This window comes from Epinephelus moara, chromosome 20, assembly GCF_006386435.1.
Source record: "Epinephelus moara isolate mb chromosome 20, YSFRI_EMoa_1.0, whole genome shotgun sequence".
Lineage (NCBI taxonomy): Eukaryota > Metazoa > Chordata > Actinopteri > Perciformes > Serranidae > Epinephelus > Epinephelus moara.
Genome location: NC_065525.1, coordinates 34,458,927 through 34,483,829, shown reverse-complemented (window position 1 = coordinate 34,483,829; position 24,903 = coordinate 34,458,927). Strand labels below are relative to the sequence as shown.

Sequence of the window (24,903 nt, the reverse complement as noted above, 5' to 3'; positions counted from 1 at the left end):
GGCTCAGCGCTCGTCAGTGATCGTTTTGTATTCCTGAAGAGCCGTGGACTCCCAGAACTTGACTTCCTGTCTCCCATGCATGCCCCACCACTGCTGTGTTTTACCAGAGAAGCGGGACCCTGTGTTTTGAAAGTGTGAGCTTTCATTGCCTCCTGTGTCGCCTTTTGACGATTCACTGGGTGCTGACTCGCTAACTCTGCGGGTGCTGAGGGTGGTGGGGGTGGGTTCCTGAGGGAGGGTATAATAAGAGCAGAGGAGAGGACAGGAAGTCTCTGAAAGACTGCTGGCTAAAATGGATAAGTTATGTGCAAGATGGATGGAAGGCTTTTATAGTAAACGCACATTAAACACAAGTGCAGAGTATGAGATAAATTTGATTGGTTCTTTTTTAGATATGAACCAGTGTCTGAACATTGTGTTTGATTAAAAAAGAGTAAAAATAATTTCCATGTTTTGTAAGCTTACTTTTCTCTAATTAAGTGCTGTTACTTTCAAGGCCCTGACACACCAAGGCAACAGTTGGCCTTATGTTGCCTGAATTTATGTGGTTGTGTCCTCCACCGTTGGCACTAGTCGGCCCTTGTTGGCCCTTGTCAGCTGTCGGGCAGATTCAGTATGTTGAATTGCTTTAGCAGAAATGTACAGTAAACATTGTTTGTTCTTTTAACATTAGGTTGTGTTGGTTATGTGCTAACTAGCGTCTTGAATCCGTTCTGTTGGTCTTCCGGTTTCCCTTCTTGAATGACGAATAAAGACTATTGCTGCTTATAAATTGGACTCGTGAGCTCATGTTTATGACGTGGGAAGTTGTGAACACGAACTAGTGAAATCGCAACTCTCCAAAAATTTCCATTTAAGAGGTTGTGAATACCGCAAGGGGCCTTCATATGGACTCTTCTTATGAACACGGTAAACACAACCCCATATGAATGCAGCATATTACCTCCCGCTGGTGTGGATAGTTATTTCATCTCACAGAGGTGTAGAACATACACGCTCGTTGACCGTTAGCTGTAGTCTTTGCGGTGCTTTCGAATCGCAGAAGGACTGACCAGCCGCTGCTTCCCTCCCATGTCACTGGTTACGTCACACGCTGAGCTACACGTTTTGTTACTTGCTCACGCCCCCCATTGCCCCGAAAAAGGCACATTCTGTATGAACAAAAGTAGGTAGGCGGCATTTTGCCGCACTCCCCAATTTTGTTTTTATACTGCCAATGCTGAAAGAAGACTGATTGGGCTTTCCTGCAAATTTGCACAATTCCTATATAAAAAGGGCTACAGTTAGCAACTAGCTGGAGAACATAGAGGGACATTAAGTGGCTGAAGAGCCAGATTTGGTGAGTTGGTGGAGACCAAAACGGAGCGAAAAGAAGAGTCAGTGTTGGACTTGAATTCACCAGTTTGTGCCTATGTTGTTCCTTGTCTGTTTGATGTGTAAATAAGCAAATGTTTGCTAACATTGATACTTTATCAACCTAAAGGTGATACATCAGTTATGTTTCCTCAACGGGCTCCTCAACAGAACAAACACTCAGTTGTCTTACTAAGTTTTTTTAAATGTAATATGTGGGTCTGATTAGTGCCACGTAATCACCAGTAATCCATCATAATGTCTGTCGTCATTTTTAGCTCTTTTCCACTCCGCTCCGCTCCTCTGGGGTTCTTTTCTGTGGCTGCAGCCAGATTTCACAAGAAACTAATTAGCATCTGCATCCTGAAACATGTTAGATGCACATGTGTAAGTTTTACCATCACAGAGCTGAGGGGGAAGAGAGAACCAGATTTGGGTTCGGGTGACAAATCAAACCTGAAAGCATCATAAGTTCATTGCCATTAGTTTCATTCTTTCACCAAACATCCTTTTGTTATCAATGAAGAACTGTTTTATTAGCTTTATCTCAGCACTCGACTACGACATGTGACTGGCTTTGCTGCCAAGTGCTATTAAAAGTCCGACAGTGTTGCCCTGTTATTATTGCAGCTTCATGACATAAACACCAGTTCAGCAGGATTCCAGCTTCTCCTCATGCTTTTACATTCACTTTATAAAAACTAAGTGAACATTGTAAGCTGGATGTTTTCTTTAACTTAACAAAATATCCTGTTCATCTACAGGCTACATGCATCACTCCTCAGTTTTACTTGTTCTTTTTAGCTCAACTATGCACTGTATTTTTTTTTAATTTTTCTTTCCCTTCACAGCTTTTACAAAGTGCCAAAACTTGCCCCAAGATAGCTGCGGGTAACACACGAGATGAAACAGCAAAACTGAGGAATAACTTGTGTAAAACCAATGGTTTTGGTCGGCTGCACAAATTACAGTTCACACATTTAATTTCGTACCTCCCTGTGTATATACATTCTGTAAACACACCCGCAGTGTGAAACACTACCATGGATGTCTTACAATTGCATCAAATATTCTGTGAGGCTGTAGATAGCACTTCCTGTGAGGATGTATCAAATTTAAAGCCCAGTTTCACTTCCTCTCCGTTTGACCCTTCGATTGTGGGAGGACAAAGTTTGTGACCACATCTGTGTCTGTTTCAGGCTACCAGGCAGTTTCTGGAGGAAATCAACAAATGGACCAGTCAGCATGGAGTGTCACCGTTGTCCAGGGAATTGGCCGTCAAGTTCCTCATGGCTCGCAAGTTTGACGTCCTCCGAGCCATCGAGCTATTCCACAGCTACAGGGTAAGAAGAGAGAGGGGAATCATTTAGATTAAAAATAACTTGCAGCTGCTCATTTAAACAAAACAGTTCAGCAGTTGTGACGTAGATCTCTCTGGGGCAGCCATATTAAAAGTCCTCATCCCTTAAACAGTGATTATGTACAGCTGAAAGTCCATCTAAACACAATCCATCAAACAGGAAATTCCCCAAAGTTTGTGCTGGATTTTGCTCCTAGTATTTAATGTTTGAAGTCATCGTATTAATTGACTAACCAAGTGGGCAGCTCACACAGATGTTCACACTACTATCACTTCATTAACACATATGAATGGCTCATCAGGTCACAATTTAGTTGTGCTACTTATGGTAACACCAACTTTTAGGCTAGCTACAATAACGTTTTCTTTGTGAATTTTCCAGTTTTGTTTAAGTTTTTATGCCTCTGAAATTTGCAAATGACAATAGTAGTCTTAGTTGGTCATGTATAAACATTTTAACCCCTATTACATTTAATAAAATGTGCCAGACTACGTAAGGCATCAGTGTGAAATGAAGAAATTTGCCTTGATACAAAGTGAGAAAAGATCCTGTTTAAGATCGAGATACCTGATCAAAGAATAAATAAACAAGCTTATCATTTCACGGCAGCTTGAAACACTGGAGACTTTTCAGTACCAGATGTTGCCAACACAATTTGGTTGTACACATCAAGTATTTAAGATGACGTGTGTATGATTTAGGGGGATTTGGTGGGATCTAGAGGTGAGTTACAGATTGCAACCAGCTAAAACTTCGCCCGGTTAGATTTCCTTCAATGTTCATTGTTCAAGTTTTTATTATGAGCCGAATTATCCACAGAGGTCTCTTCCTCTCCAAAACAAGCAGACCAGGCAACTAGAACAGCTAAAAACAGTATTTCATCAAACAAATCAGTGCATCATCTACACTGTTCAGCATTTCGAAAACTGAAGGCTCACTAAAACAGACAGCAGTGCATCATGGAGATCTCCATGAATACTCCATATGTTGATAAAAACGGTTCATTCAGAGCTAATGAGAACACAGCAATTCTTATTTTCAGGTCATTATACACTAAAGAAAACATACTTACTACTTATTACTTATTTTTATTAGCTAGAGCGGGTCGTCCACCAATCAGAAGATCAGCGGTTCCATCCCCAGCGCCTCCAGTCTGCATGTCGAAGTATTCTTGAACAAAATACTGAACCCCAAATTGCTCCCGATGTTGCTTCCATTGGTGTGTGAGTGTGTTAGAAATTGAGTAGCAGGTGGCACCTTGTATGGTAGCCTCAGCCACCAGTGTGTGCGAATGGTTGAATGTGACTCGTAGGGTAAAAGTGCTTTGAGTGGTCAGATAACTAGAAAGGCACTATACAAGTGCAGTCCATTTACCATTTTCCATTCTGCAAATATATCCCCCTAATTCTACACACTGGACCTTTTAAGTTTCCCTGTCATACTGAAGTTATGAATGTTATACAGCCACATAGATAAAATGCAATAGCCCATCTCATCACTTCACACTGTGCAAGCATGTGCAAACATTTTCCTTTCTGGGCCTCACAATATTGTAGGGTATTTTTCCAATATCAATATTCTTGATGATATGAAAAAATACTGACTCATTATAAATGTAAGTTTTTCTTCAGATATTTGGTAAAAACTGAAAAATATCTCTCATTTCTTTAGTTTGTAAACAATAACGATAACTCTGAGTGAAATTCAGATTTTGTATAAAGTATAAATGGTGCAAAAAACAAACAAATTTAAAGTAAATATCTAAACAGATGCCAAATACAAAAAATATACCCTCGTATCTATATACTATAGACTATAGACAGAGACTAACTTCTTACCTTTCCCTCTCTATTTCTAAAATTCCAATTTTTTTTCTCGCCTGGGCCTGTACGCCTTGTCATTTCTAATCCACTCCTAACTTGTGTCACTCAGCGCTGACAATCAGACCCGCTGCACACACACCTGCATTTATTTTTGACATACTGTTATTCTACGAAGACTATCGCACATTCACACCTTTTTAAGTTCTTTGTCAAGCTTGAGGGTGCTAAAGGGTGGATGGGAGTCATTTATTCTTCCCATCTGTCTTCAAGAGCACCTGCATTTTTTTCTTGAGTCTCATATGATAAAGACAGTCCTCGAGCACACCAATACCTCATTCTCCAAAGTAGGATTTTTTTTTTTTTTAATCTTATTAAAAATGATACCCCTATTATCGTGAACAATATGATACGGCACACCCCTGTTTCTCAGCTCAGCTCAAGGTCATGAAGGGAGCCCTCTGTGACAGTGACGTTAACGACATAACCTTTCAACAGGTTCCACCAAAGTTATCAAACACCCAAAGCTGCTTGCTTTAACATCATTGGCCAGGTAGAAAAGCCACAACAGAGCCAGAGGAGTCAAATGTCATTATGTGGAGATAATAGTTTTAGATGAGATGCTGACTCATCTCAAACTGTGTGTTTATTGGAACTCAGGTTATTTTGGTAAAAATATTTTCCACCTTACTGTGGAACCTTTAATTTAAGAATCTTTCTATCTCGTCAGTCTGAACACTTTTTCTCTTTCAACGTTATCATAAGAATCTACACCCACATTGGAACAATCTTATCTCATTATACTGATCATCAGCCATTATTTCCACAGAATCAGTCCTTTTGCATTTTATTAACCTCTATTTGGATGATTATGACATGACGCAGGGTCTGAAACGAGTCGCGTTTGACACATAACTGCAGTTTATCACCTTTATCATTACTTCAGATGGAAAGAAATAACTGATGACATGTTTTAAAGGACAGTGAATAAAATCAGAACAACATGCAGAAGTATTAAAAAGGCCCAGAGGTAGAAAGGTGGAGGTCATGTAGAGCTTCTTCACCACACCCGCAGCGCAGTAACACAAGGCCCTTTTTTCATTGAACAAATGTCTTCAGAAGCCCAAGCCAAGGGAGAGATCGCCTAAACAGATGCACCAAAAACCTGGGGCCAAACACACACACACACACACACACACACACACACACACACACACACACTGAATTATACACTGGGGGGATATTTCAGGACGCAGCATGCAGGCTTACTCAGCTTTCCAGAGAGCTTTGAGCTTATCACGAAATAAGTGTTGCGTTGTCGTCAGAAAAGCTTATTTAGTTGGTACAGCTGAGGTTATGAGTTATGAGGTTAGATTAAATGAGGACCATAAAATTTTACAGGGAAGGGTGTGTTGCATGCAAACAGTGTTAAACACAGTGACAGAATATGTCTAATGTATGTGTGACCAAAGTTCCTACTTTGTTTGCTCTTAACCAGGAAGAACAGTAAACTGAAAATGGATCAAGTTTAAAACAGGCACTACCCATAGCTGCCAGCTGTGTATCTATAAGTATCAGCTATAGGCGACATTAAGAGGCCGCCTGACTGTGTGCCACAGCGCAGCAGAGAAAATGTGTCTCTACACTACATATCACTGAAATAGCAGTTGGTGACCTTGGTGATATTATTACCATCAAACCGGAAAATGATGATCAAGATGAAACCTCCAGGGCAGCGCCGGCGGATCAGACTGCAGGTCTCATTTACTTTATGACCTGAAAATAACATCTAGATAATAACATAATCAAGGCCTTCTCCTCCGAGCCACGTAATAACTACCAGGGAGTCGAGGATAATGTCTTATTTTCTCCCCTAAATGGTCTATACTGCTGTAAATTTCATCCCGGCCAAATCTGAACATTCAAAATGGGGTTTATCTGCTTAAATCTGCTCTGGTTTATCCACCGCAGCAAACGGAAAGTTCACAGACGTCTCTCGCAGACTCTAATTACCTGAATAGCTCCAAGACGTGGCAGGATTTTTACCACCTACCTTTTAGTAACGACGCTTCAATCACCAAGGTGGGTTTTTTATTTCTGCAACGAATAGTTGGCCCGCATGAACACGACTCATTTGTGAATGCCTCGACTGTGACTTTGAGAGGGATTAGTCTCCCCCCTGCCACGCCACAGTTCATTTAACTCGGTTTAATGCTGCGTCAGCGCCAGGACAGAGGCTGGGGACAAGTAATTTGTCAGAACAAACTAAGAGGGAAAGTTTCCAGTGAAGTGTTTGTTTGGTCGAGGGGGGATGTACAAACAGGCCGGGCTGGCATTCAGACTAATGTGGCTGGTTGTGTGAGTCGGACCTGGCATAAAAAAACAGTGTTTTTTGTATTTCACCATGTATTGAAACTGCTGCACGAGTTGTTTTAGCCCAGACCTGCTGTATTTTAATGAATCAAAGCACTCAGATTAAGTGGAACATTTCCAAAAAAGTAACTTGTCGTTTGAGTGAAGTTTCAGTGATGCAGTAACTTGTCGTCATCGTCAGGTTGACAGGTAGAGATTCCAGAGAGACAGTCCAGCACATAATCCACCATAACACCGCAACATGTCATTTTTTAGCTGCAACCAGCAACCCTTGAGCTCACTCTGATGGTCCGGTGGTTGGTTTGTTGTTTGCGCGGCCACAGTCAGTTGGCAAAAAGGGGCAATGTGTTGATGCATGCGTGTACTTGGTCGCAGCAATTGCGAATTCTTGCTTGTTACACTTTAGTTTTTGTACAGGTGAAACAAGCAACGTATAACATGTTGATTAATGTACTTTAGAGGGGCTGGTCAGTAGATTTCCTTGGTTCTAGGTCCCATTTTTAACTTGTCTACTTGTCAAACATTTGCCTTTGTTTCAGTGTCATCAATCATTCTCTAGACATGTCAGGTACACATCTTACAGTCAGGTCTTCCTGAAGAGCTTACATTACTCAGAATATGGCTGCCCTCCAGCATAATATATCCATTATGTTTTTTAAACTGCTGAAATCTTCACATGGTAGTCTTTCTTTCATATTTGTCTCCAATTACCAATAACACATGATTGATTTAAAAAAAAAAAAGAAAACAACTTTAAAAACATGGAATAAGACAGCCACAGTTTCCATCATGTCCTCTATCAAATAAAAAAGCCTTCATGAAAATCAAACTCTCTATTAAAGAGACAGTTCACCCCAAAACAAAAAAAATACAAATAGTTCCCCTTACCTGTAGTGCTATTCATCAGTCTAGATTATTTTGGTGTGAGTTGCTGATTGTTGGCGATATCAGCTGTAGAGATGTCTGCCTTCTCTCCAATTTAATGGAGCTAGATGGCACTCAGCTTGTGGTGCTGCAAGTGCCAATACATTTGAAAAACTCAACAGCAGTGTCTCTTTCCAGAAATCATGACCTGGTTACTCAAAATAATCAAGAGACCTTGTTGTGAGCAGTTTCATGTAGGAACTATTTTCTTTCTTCCACGCTGCATCCACCAACCACTTCCCCATTCAGAAGGAAGCGTGTACTAGCTCATCTAGCACCACTGAGCTAACGAACATCACAGCTCAGCCCAGGAGGACGCCATTAATGTTTACATCTCGCACTGACAGGAGCACAAGCCTCTTGTCCTTGAGTATATGCACTCTGTCGTGTCGATGCAATCAGTGGGTGTAGTTCTATAGAAAGAGTCATGAATTCTGGAAAGAGACATTGCTGTTGAGTTTTTCAAATGTGTTTTGTTTTTTGGCACTTTGAGCACCACAAGCTGAGTGCCATCTAGTTCCATTATATTGGAGAGAAGGCAGACATCTCTACAGCTGATATCGACAACACTTGGCTACTCACACTAAAACAATCTAGACTTATAAACAGCACTACAGGTAAGAGGAGAAATATATATATTTTATTTTGAGGTGAGTCAGTCCTTTAAAATTAGTGTTAGTGAAACTATGGGGAAATTATTTTGGGTTTTAGTTACTACTACTAGTTATTGCTGAGGTTTATTTGTATACTCCGTCATCATAGTTCAGGGCCCGCATTATTTAAAAGCCAGAAACGGTAAATACAACGGTAAATGGAAATGACACCTCCCATGCTCGGCCCTCAGAATGAGTTCAAGAAACTCCCACACACCCTCCTTGGGGGGTGGAAAAAGGAATGGAAACTTTGCCGAGAGGGATCCTCCTGGCAGGAAAGTCAGGCGGGTACTTCTCCATTGTTCACAAAGAGCAGTTCACCTCAAAGTGACGGCCTGTTATAGTTCCTCCGCAGCCTGACTTCACCTGCTGTGATCTGTTTTCTTCAGGAAACACGTCTGAAAGAAGGAATCGTCAGACTTCAGCCTCAGGAAGAACCTCTGCGCTCGGAGCTGCTCAGTGGAAAATTCACTGTGTTGGTAAGAGTCATTTAAATCTCCTCTAGAGTTGGCATTTCTTAGATGGAAAAATCCAGCGTGATGTCATATAGAGAACAATTAAAGGATAAGGCAGGAGATATTCTGTAAATTCTTTATTATAAACAAGTCAAATGAAAAGACCAAAACCAGCCCTGAATCAATCCTACTTACAAGTACTGTCTGTGTATTCAAAGCTTATTCTTCTGTCCCATAGTCCTCCATTTCACACAGGAACACACTTTTGAGGACGGGTTAGTCTGCATTAGTAAGATGCCCAGTATACATAATGCCGGACCCTCAATGAGGTCTGTTTTCAGTATAATGATAGTACATTTCACACCGTTTCACAATCATGAAACATATGGACCAATGAGCTCTTTTCTTTGCATCTCCAACAGCTATCATCCTCCCTAAGTCCCAGCCTTGACATTTTCTATTATCATTATTCTTAAAAAAAAATGGGGAGATAATAACAATAATGACACTAATTCCTAAAACAAATACAAATACACTTAAAATGCTCACTAATAGCTTGCAACAAAAGACAGTTGGCTTTTAAAAGAGAACACTGTTGTAGTAGGTCGTAGTTAATGTGGAAGAGAATTCCAGAGAGTAGGAGCATAGTGACTAAAAGCACCGTGAGCTGATTGAGAGTTGATTTTAGGTGCAATGAGTCGACCCTTATTTGATGATCTCCGGGATTGTGAGCAAGAGGCCGTGTGTCGCAAACTGCGGTTAAAAACCCCAACTGAGTTGCACATTCTGAATGTGCAGTATACATGACCAAAGAATGCCTCCAAATCATGAAACATATTGGCATTTCCCTCATGTCTTAATCGGGAAAAAGCCTATTTCAGAATAGCTAAATGGAAATATGCTGTTTACATGAGCCGTATTAAATTTGGAATATTGTCAAATTTGGAAAATTACTGTGCATGTAAACCTAGTCCCTGTCTTGGTGTCATGTATGCTTACTAGAGCAATTGGTGCAGTCACAGGCTCTAGAATTTTCCGTAGTTATCGCCTCAAGGTCAAGTAGCTGTCTGTTAGTCAGTCACTCCACAGCAGGAAACAGCACTTCAAAATAAAAGCGCTGTGCCAGAAATGTACTGTACTTCAAAGTAAAGTGTGTTTTTTTACAAAGTTAACACGTTTGCATGTCACTTGTGGTCCATTCAGAATGAGTCCATGACCCACTTATGGACCGTGACCCACCAGTTGGGAACCACTGCACTAAAGCACCAAATGTGTATTAATCCGCAGTTTGAAATAGTCCCCAACAGACGCACTTTTAACTCTGTTTTGAGTAATGTTTGCTCAAAGCTATAGCACCCAGCTGTTTTAGGAAATTATATGATTACATATAATAATAAAATTGAAGCTGTGTACTCATGACCTGTTTTTATAGGTTTACATCCTCAGTAGAAAGCAGTGGGCTTGTGTCAAAGGTGGGGGAATCAGAAAGTATCGAGACAGGCAGTGTTGGTTTTGGTGTTTTCTAGTGCTGTACCCAGATATTCGGATATTCGAATATTTGTTTCTATGGGTAGGTATTCGTTATGAAAATTTGGTATTCGAGATTCGTTTTTTTATTTACTTTTTTTTTTTTTGGTGCTAAATGTAGTCTTTTTGTTGTTGGTAAATGTAGGTTATCAATAAAAATCAAAACTTCTAAATTCCATTGTTTAAAATGTGAAAATATAGTATAGCCTACCAACTGAGCTTCTGCGCACGGCAGGCTTGAGCGCATCCGTCTGAGGCTGTGGATCAATGCCAAGTTTTACCNCAGGTCCATTTGCGGGTCCCGCGGGTTACAGGTTGACCCGCGCATCACTACTCAGCTCAGTCTATAAAGGCTGTACACAACAGTACAACAGTAAGGCTATAGACATTATATTCTATTCAGGCCGGCAGAACCAGCAGCGCATCGGCTCTACGGTGCACGGCACTGCTGATTAACCATTTTATTGGAGCACAGAGTCTGCCAGCAACCAATTACTTGCAGAGGCTTCCTACAACTTGTTTCAACGGTTCCGATTTAATCAGAAGACAAATTAAACAGGATGACTAGCCAATGTGAAAATCAAAAGAAAGCATAGAATAATGTACTGAAGGAGACTGTTGTGCCATCACATTTTTTTTGTGGTTTGAGAGCAAAGATCCGGTCGCCGCTGTGCAAAACTCCGCAATACAATTAGGGTCCGAAAAAGCCCCCGGAGGAGTGCTTCGCAAGGAGTCTTTGAAAGGAGCCGAGCCTGGCGTAAAACCGGAGAGAGCAGGCAGCACAGCCACAGCTGTTGCTTATCACATTTTCTTTTGCTGTTGTTTAAATAACATTGTTGCTGTGCTTTTGGTCTTCAGTACAGTTCAGTCAAACTTTATTTATGTCGCACTTTTCATACAAAGAGAATGCAACACATTCACAAAGTGCTTCACAAAATATATAAACCAATGAAAGGATCTTAAAATAAGAGGCAGATGTTGTTATTGCATGTAATGTGTGTAATGTCACTCCGACTGGAAATGAAAATTAGGACAGTTTATGAGGTATGGGAGCTCGGACAGAATGATAGAGGATGAAACATACTTCAGTTCTGTACTGTCTCTGACAAAGCAAACAGAAAAGCTCCCTTTTCAACATGTTAAGTTTGTTGAGTTGTCTCACTTTGGATGTTTTTCCTCCTCCCTCTGTGTCACCTTTCAGAAATCTAAGTTCCTCTGGACTTGTCAAGGAAGTAGCTTGGCTTGAGGATCAATAAATCAATAACTCACACCTCAAAGGATCCCAACCTGCTAATGTAATGAGCTCACTTTTCATTCACAAGGTTTTAGGGTTCAAACTCTGAATGCAGGCTTCTATAATGAGGACTTAAGAGGTCCTTTAAGGGTGCAAGTTATTGACCGACTGATGTGCCAAGTGGATTTCCTTTGCCAGATAAATTTAGCCCTTTGTCAGCCAAATCACAACCATAAAAGATGCCCCCCCCTCCCTCCAGCATGCACACACACACACTCCTGCGTTTCCCTTCTTCCTTCCCCATTGACGTGCCACAGTGCCATTGATGCTGCACATCCTCTTGTCTGACGTTGGAGGTCTCCAGCCTCAGCAGCGAGCTTCATATCCTGCCTGAGGTATTTTTAGCCCCCGTACCCGAGAACACAGGCTTATTTCCTTACAAAGGACGGTTCCGTGGTATCTTAGGTCAGCGGCTTCATTCAAGTGAAGAGTTTCTGGCTCTCCTGACACCAGCAGCCTGAACACCCTTATCAAACCTGAGAACACCCCTCAGGTTTGATATGAGAAATATGTTTCATTTTCCTCTCAGGGTGAAAACAGAGCTGTAAGACCTGCAGCATCATTACTGAAGAATTGTTCCTCCTGTTGAATTGTTGACAGCCCTTTTTGGCAGCCTGCCAGTAACCAGCATATGAACTTAAGTGCCCCCCTGTGGTCATTGTTCATCCTTCATTTTTTGCAGAGCTTCCATTTGGCTGTCTCTTTGTCACACTTAAAACTAACCCCAGTAAACAAGTGGCTAAAAGTACCACATGATTTCTATTTTTAAAAAAACACTTCACAGTCAATCCGCTGGTAACATTTTCTTCCCAGAAATCATAACTCATGCATCTAAGGAGAAATTCAATGGTAGTTAGTGGAGATGCAGAAAAATAAACCCTTCAGAAGACAAAATAAAAACTGTAGTTTCTTGTTCTTAATAGAAACATGGAGCTCAGTGTTAGCTGCCTTGCTCAAGGGATACACAGAATTTATCCAGTGTGAATAGTGAAAAGGGGATAAACGTGTCACACTAGGCTGAATGCTGATATAAGTTGTGGTGTTGTGTATTCCAGAGTGTACGGGATCCTTCGGGGGCCTCCATCGCCTTGTACACAGCCAAACTTCACCACCCAAACAAGACAGGCAACCATGTGGTGCTTCAGGCCCTCTTCTACCTCCTGGATCGGGCCGTGGAAAGGTGAGGACTGGTTTTAGGATGATTCCCTGAATATAAGAGAAGTTTAACAAAAAGACCTACTGTTTTTAAATTATGAGCCTGATGTTATCTGTCCAGCTTTAGCTTTGGAATCTGATGCAAGATTTTACTTTAACTAGAAACCGTACCAAATATATCACCTAATTAAGCTCCAAGTGGGTCAGTTTCCCTTGAGGGAATCCTGAGCATGTAATATTTAATTTGAATATTTAAAAACAGCTTTCGCTATTGTGACTTCCACTGTATTTGAAATTATGAGTGTTAATTCAACGTTCTGTCTATTTGAGGTGTCAGGGGAGGAAAAACGTGCACGTACCTTCATAAGTTAGCTGTTACTTGACCTGTTTGTTACAAAATCCAAAACATTTACAGAGAAGTCTTAAAGTCTCGTTATTATTTCCTCCTGTTTTATATCTAAGTAACTCATGGGAACATCATTTTGTTAAATTGGTCTCGTATTGAGTGACAGCAGCAGGGATACAGGCTGCAGTGTAACCACTTGGGGCATGTTCGCACCCCTAATTTACATCCACTGACTGCCACTGACAGGCTCAATGCTCATGCTCTAAGTGTCTGACAGCATTATGGAAAGGATCCATGCAGAGAACAGACCTTTTTGTTAAAGGGTAAGATCCTTTTTGTTTGACCAGAAACGGACCCAAAATCACCGTCACTAAACTCACTAGACTGCTTCTAAATAAACAATAATTTCAGCGTGTATAGAGAAAGAATATTGTCACACCTAACAGAGGGAATTAAGGGTTTATTTCGGCCAAACCAGAGTTGATGATTGTTGGAACAGTGAAAAGCCAAACTAAGATGTACCGAAACTTTTGTCCATCATTAAAACTTTCAGAACAGGTTCGATTTCCTGTGTTTTTCACATCCGTCAGAGCCTTTAGAGACGTTTGACCAAGAATCAGTGAATAAAATATGGCAGCGGGACACAGCGGCGACAAGACAGAGGAATAGGGTGCACAGAATCATTTCATAACTCTGATAGCTCACGTTCAACAGGTCAGATAGTAATATTCAGGTGGATGATAATAATGAGGAAGAGGATGTGGACCACATAGAATGGGTAACTCCAGTGGAGAGAGGCAAAGGAGGAAATGTGTCTTTTAATTTTGTCACGTATTGTGAATTTTCGCACCAAATTGAACAATACAACACATCAGAATCAGTGTGCAAGGTTTCTGTGCCTTTACTGTTTATTTGAATGGCGTCTGCTGGGTTTGAGATATCGATTTCAGGGCTGTTTCTGGTTTAACTAAGGACTTTACCCTTTAACAAAAAGGTCTGTCTCTGTAGGGATCTTTCCACAGGTTTTCAGACACTTCCAGTTACAATCTGAGTCTGTCAGTGGACATAAATTGATGGTGCAAATACGCTCCAAATGATTACATTGCAGCCTGTTTCAAAGCTCCTCTCTGCAGCAGTCTCACTCAATACCACGTTCAAAAAATGTTTTCCTTATCAGTAACTTAGATACAGAAACACAGGAAAACAGGGTCCATGTTGGAAAATACAGAGCTTACCTTTGAAATTCTGTTTGCCCGCAGCTTTGAGACCCAGAGGAATGGCTTGGTGTTCATCTACGACATGGCGGGCTCCAACTACACAAACTTTGAGCTGGACCTGAGCAAGAAGATCCTCAACCTGCTCAAGGTTAACTTTACAGTGCTGCATTTTACACAGACACATACATGTGTTAATACATGTACAGAAAAAGCCAAACAAAGAAAATGAGATACATAAACCTGAGAAACGGTGTAATATTGTAGTGTAATATTCACAAGAACAGATGCAGATTTACTGTAAACACTCCCACATATATTGGAAGAAAATGTGTTGAATTTTCTGCTGTTGTTGAAAATGATTCACTCCTTTCCAGGGCCAGGTTAATACATAACTGTTGAGTTATGTCCTTCTTCCTGTGAAGAAGCATAATGATTAAAACGAGGTTGGCATCATCACAGGATTTAGTGCTCGTCCAAAGGGCAAGATGAACGGCTCAGCGACTGAGATGACAAGCATAAGAATTATTTAATCCATGCACCTTGGCTGTGTGATACTCAGATGAAGGCATACTTGCAGGTACCTGCCAAAATAAGCACCACTCTGTGTGATATGTGCTTTTAGGATCTTGTAGTATGTCATCTGGAGTCAATAGCACAGACACTTATGCAGCCGCATCAGCGGCATGTATTTGTGTCCACATATTGATCTAAACATTGACTGTAGTCGTAGAGCTGTGCTCAGTTAGTGTAAACAGCAGTGCCACAATATAATGTGAATGATAAATGAAAGAGGGTGAGCTTCTGTGAGTGTGCTGTCCAAGTCCAAGTATTACGAGGATAAGATGAGCACATGACTATCATGACTTTTCAAAGAAGAATGAAATCCCATTGAAGTTGTGCTGTCTTTCTCCACCAGGGGGCGTTCCCTGCCAGGCTGAAGAAGGTGTTGATTGTCGGGGCTCCTGTTTGGTTTCGAGTGCCCTACAACCTGCTCAGCCTGCTTCTCAAGGAGAAACTTAGGGAGAGGGTAAATAAAAGTTTTCTGATACTTTCTCCATGTTCATGATGATTCTTTTAAGAGGATTGGGAAAATTCTGTTTAGTTTATGTAGAGTGGTATTGAGCAGGCACTTCAGTGTCATTGATTGTTGCAGGTGATCATTTGATTAGGGGCTTCTCTCTAACCACTAATTCTCCCTGCTGCCTCATATATCACCGGATGTTAATGCTTGTATCGCAGGAGTCGATCACCCTGCCACATCACTGTCCCTGAAAAATTTCATTAGTATGGATTTTTTTACAGTCACCTGATGCTCTACTGTAAATTGTGTTTCAGTTTTATTCTTGCAATCAAAAATAAATAAACAAAAAAAAGTAGTTTCAGCACCTCCGTTAAAGGATACCAGAGGTGTTTAAATGCTTATGATGTGAATTTTCTCTCCTGACTCCAGGTCCAGATGGTGAAAATGGCCGAACTCCGCCAGCATCTCCCCAGAGACTGTCTCCCCCAGCACCTCGGCGGCCTGCTGCCTCTGGAGTCGTACAGCTGGAACCAGCAGCTGCTGGCGGGCCAGAACGGCCGGGTGGACCCAGTGGACGAACTGGTGGGCATCCCCGTGGAGGACTCTTCCATCCACGTCCCCGGACCCGAGTCCATGCGTCCACAGGAGCTGCTGGTGCACCTTGGCAGGCTTCAGCGCTCAGGCATCCATCAAGAGTATGAGGAGGTCCGCAAAGAACCGCCGCCCGGAACCTTCCACTGTGCACAGTGAGTTTACTGCAGCATAGTATACTGTGTATATACACATAAATATCTGCTTTAGGGTTAACATTTGAAGCATCTTTACATTGCAAACATGGGATCATTACAACAACAAAACAAGGGATTAATTCACAATGTTCAAACTTACTATTTTCTCTAAAAGAAATCAATTAGTTTGCTTTTTCCCCAGACACATTTTTACACAAGGAACAATTTCAGTTACACTTTAAAACGATTGTCCTACATAGGCTACTTGTTTTTATTGTACAAAATGTTATTTTGTTCTAAGTTCACAACACTAGCAGAAGCAGACAAACTGATACTCAGTATTTTAAAGTGAAAGAGTAAATTGATGGAACCGGTGGACTCTAGTGTTGTCTTCGTTGTGTCGATATGAAGAGGCTCAGACCGCGAATATCTTTGGAGGAGATCTCCATTTATTCCTGACATCTCTGACAGCAAGAGGTAAAAACAAAACCCTCGGTCAATTACAACCATTGAACTCGAGACCCTACACAAATTAAGTGACACAGGAATATATTAGCATATAATACAATACGTTTAATCTGAAAAATGAAGTTAGAAACAGTTTAACAGCACTAAAACACGGGAAATACTACGAGAGTAATGTCACTTACCTCTCCCATGGAGCACAACAGTAGAAGGGGAGAGGTAAGGCAGGAGACACCCCTTTTATAGGTGGGGTACCCCCAAAGGTGAAAGTAGGGGTACAGAAACTGAATATCAAATGTTCCACATATTGACTATGGAGGCCTAAGCTTGTCACGATATAACGACTGAAACAAATTTTGTGTAATTATAATACTTAATATTACAAATGTAGATTTGACTTTGTCACACATATTACTGCTGCTTATTTAACCCCGTTACATACAGACAGAACATTAATCAGTAACTTATTTTATAATGAATAACTTCAGTAATTTGTCAAGTGCAAAATGCTAACAACTTGATGGGTTCAGCTTTTCAAATGTGATGATTTCATTTCTGTATTTCTCATGTATGATAAAGTAAATTGAACATATTTTGATTTTGACCTGTTGACTGTATAAAACAAGCAATTTGAATATGCCGCCTTGGGCTTCGGGAAATTATAGAGGACAAAAATTATTCAAACCCGGGACATCAGGTTCACTATTTGTAGACTTTCAATTGAGCACCGTCAATTTAAGTCCACTTAAAGTGCTTGTTTTTGCCGCTGACAGGCTCAGATTGTTATTATAAGTATCCAACAACATTATGGAAAAAACTCTACAGAGTCTACAGCCTTGCTTTTGGACCCACTCCTGAGAAGGTCAATCTGCGGTGCAGCTTGGTGTGGCACAGCGCGTCTAGACTGACAATGGAAACACAAATCGGTGCGGCATAGCTTTACTCGGCGTGGCCAAGAGTGACAATGGAAAAAGGGTATAACTCTCGAACATTTCCATCGTTGTTTTCCTGCAACAAGTCACCTCTTGCGAGATTTTAGAATGGGACTTTGGCTTGAGTGAGACTTGGTTATGCACAAAATCAAACAGACCAGCAAAAGCTCTGGACAAACACATCTCTTTTTAGGTCCGTAATGTTGTCAGACACTTATAACGATGATCTGAGCCTGTCAGTGGCAAAAACAAGCTTTTAGTGAACCTCCATTGATGATGCCAAATGCCTCGAGTGATCACACTGCAGTCTGTTTGACCGCTGCAGTTGCAGTAGTCTCTCTCAATACTGGACCAGTTTCAAAAATTGTTGTCTGCATGAGTCAATTAGACCCAAAAACGTGAATCAAACAGCGCAGAATGAAAAATACTGAGGTTTCCCTTTCAGCATTGGTGGAATCTGGCTGCCGCATTAAGCGTCACTCATAATCTATGGTATTATTTGCCTTCAGATCAGCCTACAATCAGGAGAGGAATCGCTATGGAGACGTGCTGTGCCTTGATCAAACAAGAGTCCGTTTGAAAGCCAGGAGGAACGAGGTTAGTGCTTTTTAATAATCTGCATATTACAGTTGTCATTCATATGAAAAGAAAAAGACTGCCAGTTCCATTCATCATCATCCTCCACTGCCAAGTAATGTGCCAAGCTTCAGCGTTTTGAACGGCTGCCACGCTGCCAGTATTCTGATGTACAAGCTGATATTTGTCCAGAGAGTGTAACCAGAGTATTTTCATTCTGCTGTGTTTACTCCTCTAAAATAACTGAATACACTGTCAGCCCCGTGTAGACGACTCAGCTGTACTATCTCATTCAGCTTAGCACAGTTCACCTTTTAGTGTTTCCTTTAACTGACATGATGTCTTTGTAACAAAGCTTTGATGTTCCCACAGAGATCAGACTACATCAATGCCAGCTTCATGGACGGCTACAAACAGAGGAATGCATATATTGGTACTCAAGGTATGACATCTGACACATATTTTTAGTCAATGTTATCTGGATTATCGTAGAAGTTTAAATCAATGGTTCCCAACTGGTCCAGCCCTGGGGTCTAGAAATCTCCCTAGTCATTAGTCCAAGGTCCACACAGTTCAATATATTCAGCATCATACTTGCGTTTGGCCATGTCGTTGAGCTAGTTTGCTGTCTCTGTCAAGTAGCTGTCTGTTAGTCACTCAATCTACAGCAGGAAATGGCACTTAAAAGAAAAGCTCTGTGTTAGAAATTGATTTGTGAAATATAGCAGCGTGGAGCCATTTAGCAGGAGGTTAAAAAGGCAGGATGCTGCAGAATTTTCTCAAAATGCCGAGGGACTCTTCCTCACACTGACAGAATAAGCTGTTGGACCTGCAAGTACTGGATCTGCACACAACAACACACTGAGGTTAATTTTGTGATTAAAGAGTCGTTAGCAGTAAATGAAGAGTTGAGAGCAGGCAAGGGGTCTCAGGTTTGTTTTCTTTATTAGTGTCTGGTGCGAGTGGAGCTAATTAGGCTGCTGTTCCATGCAATCAAATGGATGTGCTCCATTACACTGATCTCTGACTGAACTGACGTCATTTTAATGTGCTTTGTACTTCTGTAGGACCGCTGGAAAAGACCTACGGTGATTTCTGGAGAATGGTTTGGGAACAAAACGTGCTTGTTATCGTCATGACAACCAGGTAATTTGAGCTGATTTTTCGAAAAATCTAGATTAAAAGATAATACTTGTTTGTTGAGTCGGAAAATAATGCCAGTTTCCTTTTTTTAAGACTAGTCAGGATTAGATCTGTAACTTAAAGGGGACCTAACGTCAAACGGACGTCTTCTAGCAGAAATCTGATCCAAAATCAAGAAAATATTAACATCAGAAAATAAGATTACATATTTCCCTGATGTTAGCATGTAGCTTCATTTAGCACTGTAGGCTCCATTTAGAGTCATAGTTACTCGTGCTTATTCCTACCACAAGCCGACGTGGCCTACACACGAGACTCAGCGAATGCCCTTCAATCCATCCTGTTGAGTGTCCTCACATGCGACCCACCCCTCAGGTGATCAGGCACCGCGAGGATACTACCCTGTTACAGGTAGCGGGTCTTGCTGAAGAAACTTCAATGGGAGGAAGGAGGAGTGATGAGGTTGGAGTACCTCCACTCAGTGTGTCTCCCTTCTAGACCCAAGGACAGTCAGGACCATTACCACACGCTTGACATTTGCACGCCAGCGCTCTTGGGTCTGACTAACTAAAAAATCTGGTCTGTTGTATAACCTCCGAACGTAGGGTCTGGAGATCAGGTAGAACACCCTACTCTCCAGGTTGACTCTAGATCCAGAGTCTGGGAACCACGGTTAATTAAGCCATTGATGCTTATCACGCTCATCTAGTGCTTATCCATGCCACAAGCCAATGTGGCCAACACACGAGACTCTGCGAATGTAAACATTTGCAGTAGTGTGCCTGGAGTAGATGACCTTATAAAGAAATCTGGCATGCTATGATGTCATACCACAGTCGAAAAAAATTGTAACACTATGTATAAGACACAAAATATGCAAAAGCATAACAGGTCCCCTTTAAATATATTTCGTCCACTATGTCCTGTCCCTCTCCTGCAGGACAGATGAGGGCAGTCGGAGGAAGTGTGGCCAGTATTGGCCTCTGGACGAAGGGGGGCAGGAGGTCTATGGCCACATGGCAGTGGTTAACCAAAGGGTGGACCACCACACCCACTACAACCACACCACCCTCGAACTGCACAACACTGAGGTACAACCTTTGAGCACTGCAAGGATTCATGTTGCAGAGGAGGAGAACAACAAAAAGCATACTGGTGCATACTGGTGCATACAGGCTCAGTGGAGTCAGATATACTGGCTGGCTGTAGTGAGATCCATCTTCCCCTCTTTATCTGGGTCAGATAGCAGCAGGATAAGAAATATAGCCCAGATGCCCTTTTTAAACAAATTAGATTCAAAGTGTTAATTAGAAAAATTTAAAAGGTGCAGGTAGATGGAGTTTTTTTTTTAAACTTTGCTCAGAGCCAAGCTTGTTTCCTGTCTTTACTTTATGGTAAGCTGAGCTTAACACCTGCTGGCTCCAGGTTTTATATATATATAGCGACATAGACATGAGTGGTATTGATCTTCTCATCTAACTCTTGGCAAGTAAGCTTGTTTCCCATAATATTGAACTATCCCTTTAATGGTGCCATATTTCAGGAGCGTAACGTACAACAAGCATGTAACTAAAAATATGTTTAATCCATTCAGACATGTGAACAGAGACAAGTGAGTCATTTCCAGTACCTCAGCTGGCCTGACTACGGCGTTCCCACCTCGGCAGTGACTCTCATCGACTTCCTGGGAGCTGTGAAGAGACAACAGAGGAAAATGGTGAAGGCTTTGGGACTTCAGTGGGCAGGCCACCCACAGGGACCCCCTATAGTGGTCCACTGCAGTGCAGGGATTGGGAGGACAGGTGAGATCCTAGAGATTGTATTCTTTTCAAAATATAGCTTGATGTCTGATAATTGACATATCACCAGCTGCGTTTCCACCAAAAACTTCAGGCATAGTACCCTTGGAATCGATACTTAACATGTATGGACAAAATTGTCAGACACCCATTTGTGAAGTTAAATAACAAACCTTGGGTAATGAGGTTAACACAGAGTGGATAAGATTGTAAACATTTAGACCAAATTTGAACACAAGAAGCCTCAATTTTGCTTTTTTTTAAACGGTATTAATGATTGTGCTTTGTTATCAATAATTATTTTCTTAATAAGTGTCTCTACTAACGAGCCCTGTTGTTTGTAGGTACCTTCTGTGCCCTGGACATCTGTCTGTCCCAGTTACAGGACGTAGGCTCACTAAATGTTTGCCAGACGGTGCGACGCATGAGAACACAGAGGGCCTTCAGCATTCAAACCCCGGACCAGTACTACTTCTGCTACAATGCCATTTTGGAGCACGCCCAACGGCAGGGCCTGCTCCCAGCCAATCAGTGAGCTTCAGCCCTGACTTCCCAAATTAATCCATGAGCCCTGAGATTTCTGCAGCCAATCTGTTAACCCCGAGCTGTGTTGTGTGACCAATTCGTGAGCCCAGGAAAGTTAACTTCCTCACAGAGGCTGACTTCTGAAAGTAGGCCATCCTTCATTGGCAAGCCAGACCAAGACAAGACAGTGACGAGCAAAGGCCTGAGTGTTTGACATTATGATGTTTCAATGTGATAACATTCTCGCTTCCAACAATGTGACATTTTGTTTACGCTGAACATATCTCAGACAATACGTGGCAGTGTGAACAAACTGCTCCTGTGTCGTGCAGTTTTGTGGTCTACGGTCAGACACATTGGGCGGAGTGATCGAGGAAATGTTCATTAACCTTTTGTTTATTTATTCGCTACTTTAAACAGATGGTTTAGGGGACCTTTAAAGGAGCAGTTCACCCCAAATTAAAAATTCAATCAGTAACCACTCATCCAATGTCAGTTAAAATTCCACTGTTGGACTGCAGAACAATGAAGATGACCTTTAAATGCGTTTCAGTCAAATTCTCCTTAAATGCTTATGTTAACATGGCCGTTGTGTGCCAAAAAGGCATGTTACTTTTTACCCTACAGCTGCCTTGGAAGGTTTATTTGCAGCCAAATAACTGTCCTATGAACATAATTACTGTACACAGACAATATCTTGGTCAGGTGCATGGTGTAAAAATTAAACGCAGATGAGATGGACCCACAGCAGCTAACGTTATGCTTTTAATGCACAACTTGTGCTAATTAGACTTTTGAAGGGTAACTGTGATATTTTTCATACTGGATCCTATTTTCCCATGTTTTTGTTTGTAAGTGACTAATGGGAACAACATTTTTTTAAATTGTTCCGGTACTGAGCGAGAGGGCTGCAGCCATCTGCGGCGAAACAGGCTGCTGGTGTGCAATTCCCCATTAAGGTTACACTGCAGCTCCTTTGCTGAATACTGGACCAATTTTAAAAACTGTTGTTCTCATTAGTCACTTAGACACAAAAACATGAGAAAATAGAGTCAGGGTTGAAGAATACCAAACTTACCCGCTAAAGGGGAATTTATACTTGTGTGTTGGCTCTTTGCAAACCCTACGCTGTAGTCTTCGCCGTAGCCTACGCTGCCTACGTGATCATTTATACTTGTGCCGTTCTGCAGTTACACCTCCAAAACACTAGCTGGTGTCTGGGTTTCTGTGAAGTGCTTTAAAGTTTACTTGATTCAAAACACACCCAAAACACACATTAAACATGGCTTAGTAACAACAATTTCAAACACAAGTACACAAATCGGCTTCATTATAACTCGCAGCATTCACAGACAAACACTTGTCTTTATCTGGACACATTTTCCCCACAAATACAACATGCTAATGTTTTTAGCACAAGTCTATGGCATTTTACATTGTATACATTAGCTTAGCAGCTAGCAGACTTTTCCTCTGTTCATATAAAACCAGGGACAACAGCAACATTTACCAAAGGTAAAGTTAAAAATTCTGCTCCATTACAGCACACAAGGTTCACTGACAAAACAACTGTCTTTGAGGGAACAACTTTCCACTGAGGGAAATGGTTTCAGCTTACAGAAATAGACAGGAGGTCTGTGTCGCTGTGACGTGTAGTTGCATTTCTGGGGAGGTGCACGTCAGGCTACGGCGTAGGCTCTGTGCAAGAAGTAAGTTACTGACCCAATTTTCATTTTGGGGTGAAATGATCCTTTAGCTAAGCACACCATTTTTAATTCCAAACGATCTCCACTGTTATGCAACAATATAAGGTTTTAGTCAGGTCATAGTTTTTTCACCTCCTGTGTCCAGGAAATATTGTGTAGTGCATTTTTAGCACATGGTATTTGTCACGTAGATGGTACGAGCTAGTCTCAGGAGTGTCATACTGAACACAAGGAGGTGAAACTGCCCGTCTTGTTATCAAAAACAATTTAGTTAGAAAGTCTTTTGCCAAGAGGATGTTGTATTCCTCTGAGGTTTCATGATGCATTCTCCTTTGCCTTACTGAAAAACCCTGAACGGCTGTGAAGAGGAGTAAAGCACCTCCGTAATGGCCGATACATCCCCTCTGTGATCATTAAATTGCTCCATGTGAATTCCTCTTTAGTTCTTTTTTTTGTTTCTGTTTTTCCACTGACAGCCTGACCTTCCATCTCACCTAAATATTGAGATTTCCTGACTTGCAGCACAGACAATGACCAGTGTCTTTGGCCGCCTTCGCTCACTAGCAGTGCCATCATGCTTCGGTGATTGTGGGAATGTATCGCTAAACGCCCACACACATGCACACGCACACATTTAGAGCAGTCTGCAGTGACTATGCCATCGAAGCGTACATATGTGTACATCTGTGGAAGTCATCGGTTAAGACCTCATGAGTAGTGCAATACTTCTTTTTTTTGTTTTCTTTTACACAAATCACGTCTTAGCACTTTTAAATAACGATTTTCAATGTGCTCTGAGATTAGTCATCGTAGAGATAGGATGCGACAACACCTAAAACTTAATTCTGTAGGTCTACATGTGATGCTGGGATAATTGTTAAATTTAGTGATGCTAAAAACACATTGTGACAATTTGATCTCACTGTAAACATCTGCGTAGAGCTTTATTGGGACGAATCGAGGATTTTACAGGGACGCCAGAAATGAATGATAGACTAGCTGAATAAGCGTGCACAAACCTGTGCCTACACCCTTTAGAGTCCGTCTTGGGTGACTGAGAATCTGAAGTGTATTTTTCATTCGTATTGTGTTACTTTTAAGTTCTACAGACTGTGGTTGTAATCCGTGCTTTCATCTGGTCCCAGTATCTTGCCATTATTATAGAGTACATGTACAAAACCTGAGTGTCTGTGTGTCATACGTTGCATTATGTTGTTGCTGGGTGAAAAAAAAAACGTGTTCTTTGCTACAGAATTCATATTGAATTTGCTTGTAGTGAAGCATTTTTTAAGTCTGCCATCCTCATGCACTCTGATTTTAGAATTATTTTTTTCCTTTCAATGACGGACACAAAATGTGCCCTGTTTTATTTTTCTATTATTGTATTCAACAACTGTTTTCATACGATTACCCAGGATATACAGTTATCTACATTAATTTTATATTTGTTCTATTATAACCTGTTACTTTATCATTCGTATGACTATTGAATCAAGCTATACTGTATTAAATACAAACTATGTCAACATA

The 24,903-nt window shown here is 41.3% G+C and overlaps 1 protein-coding gene across 1 annotated transcript in view; it reads left to right on the top strand.

Annotated features, from left to right (window-relative positions):
- Nucleotides 1-24,903, top strand: part of ptpn9a (protein tyrosine phosphatase non-receptor type 9a) — a 32,944-nt gene extending 8,041 nt beyond the window's left edge. Inside the window, exons 2-13 of the mRNA XM_050072685.1 lie at nucleotides 2,553-2,696; nucleotides 8,874-8,963; nucleotides 12,816-12,940; nucleotides 14,521-14,626; nucleotides 15,395-15,505; nucleotides 15,929-16,245; nucleotides 18,134-18,221; nucleotides 18,573-18,642; nucleotides 19,268-19,346; nucleotides 20,284-20,434; nucleotides 20,938-21,145; nucleotides 21,487-24,903. Of these exons, the coding sequence (XP_049928642.1) occupies nucleotides 2,553-2,696; nucleotides 8,874-8,963; nucleotides 12,816-12,940; nucleotides 14,521-14,626; nucleotides 15,395-15,505; nucleotides 15,929-16,245; nucleotides 18,134-18,221; nucleotides 18,573-18,642; nucleotides 19,268-19,346; nucleotides 20,284-20,434; nucleotides 20,938-21,145; nucleotides 21,487-21,677 (1,680 nt within the window). The 3' untranslated portion in view covers nucleotides 21,678-24,903. The remainder of the gene's footprint in view (nucleotides 1-2,552; nucleotides 2,697-8,873; nucleotides 8,964-12,815; nucleotides 12,941-14,520; nucleotides 14,627-15,394; nucleotides 15,506-15,928; nucleotides 16,246-18,133; nucleotides 18,222-18,572; nucleotides 18,643-19,267; nucleotides 19,347-20,283; nucleotides 20,435-20,937; nucleotides 21,146-21,486) is intronic.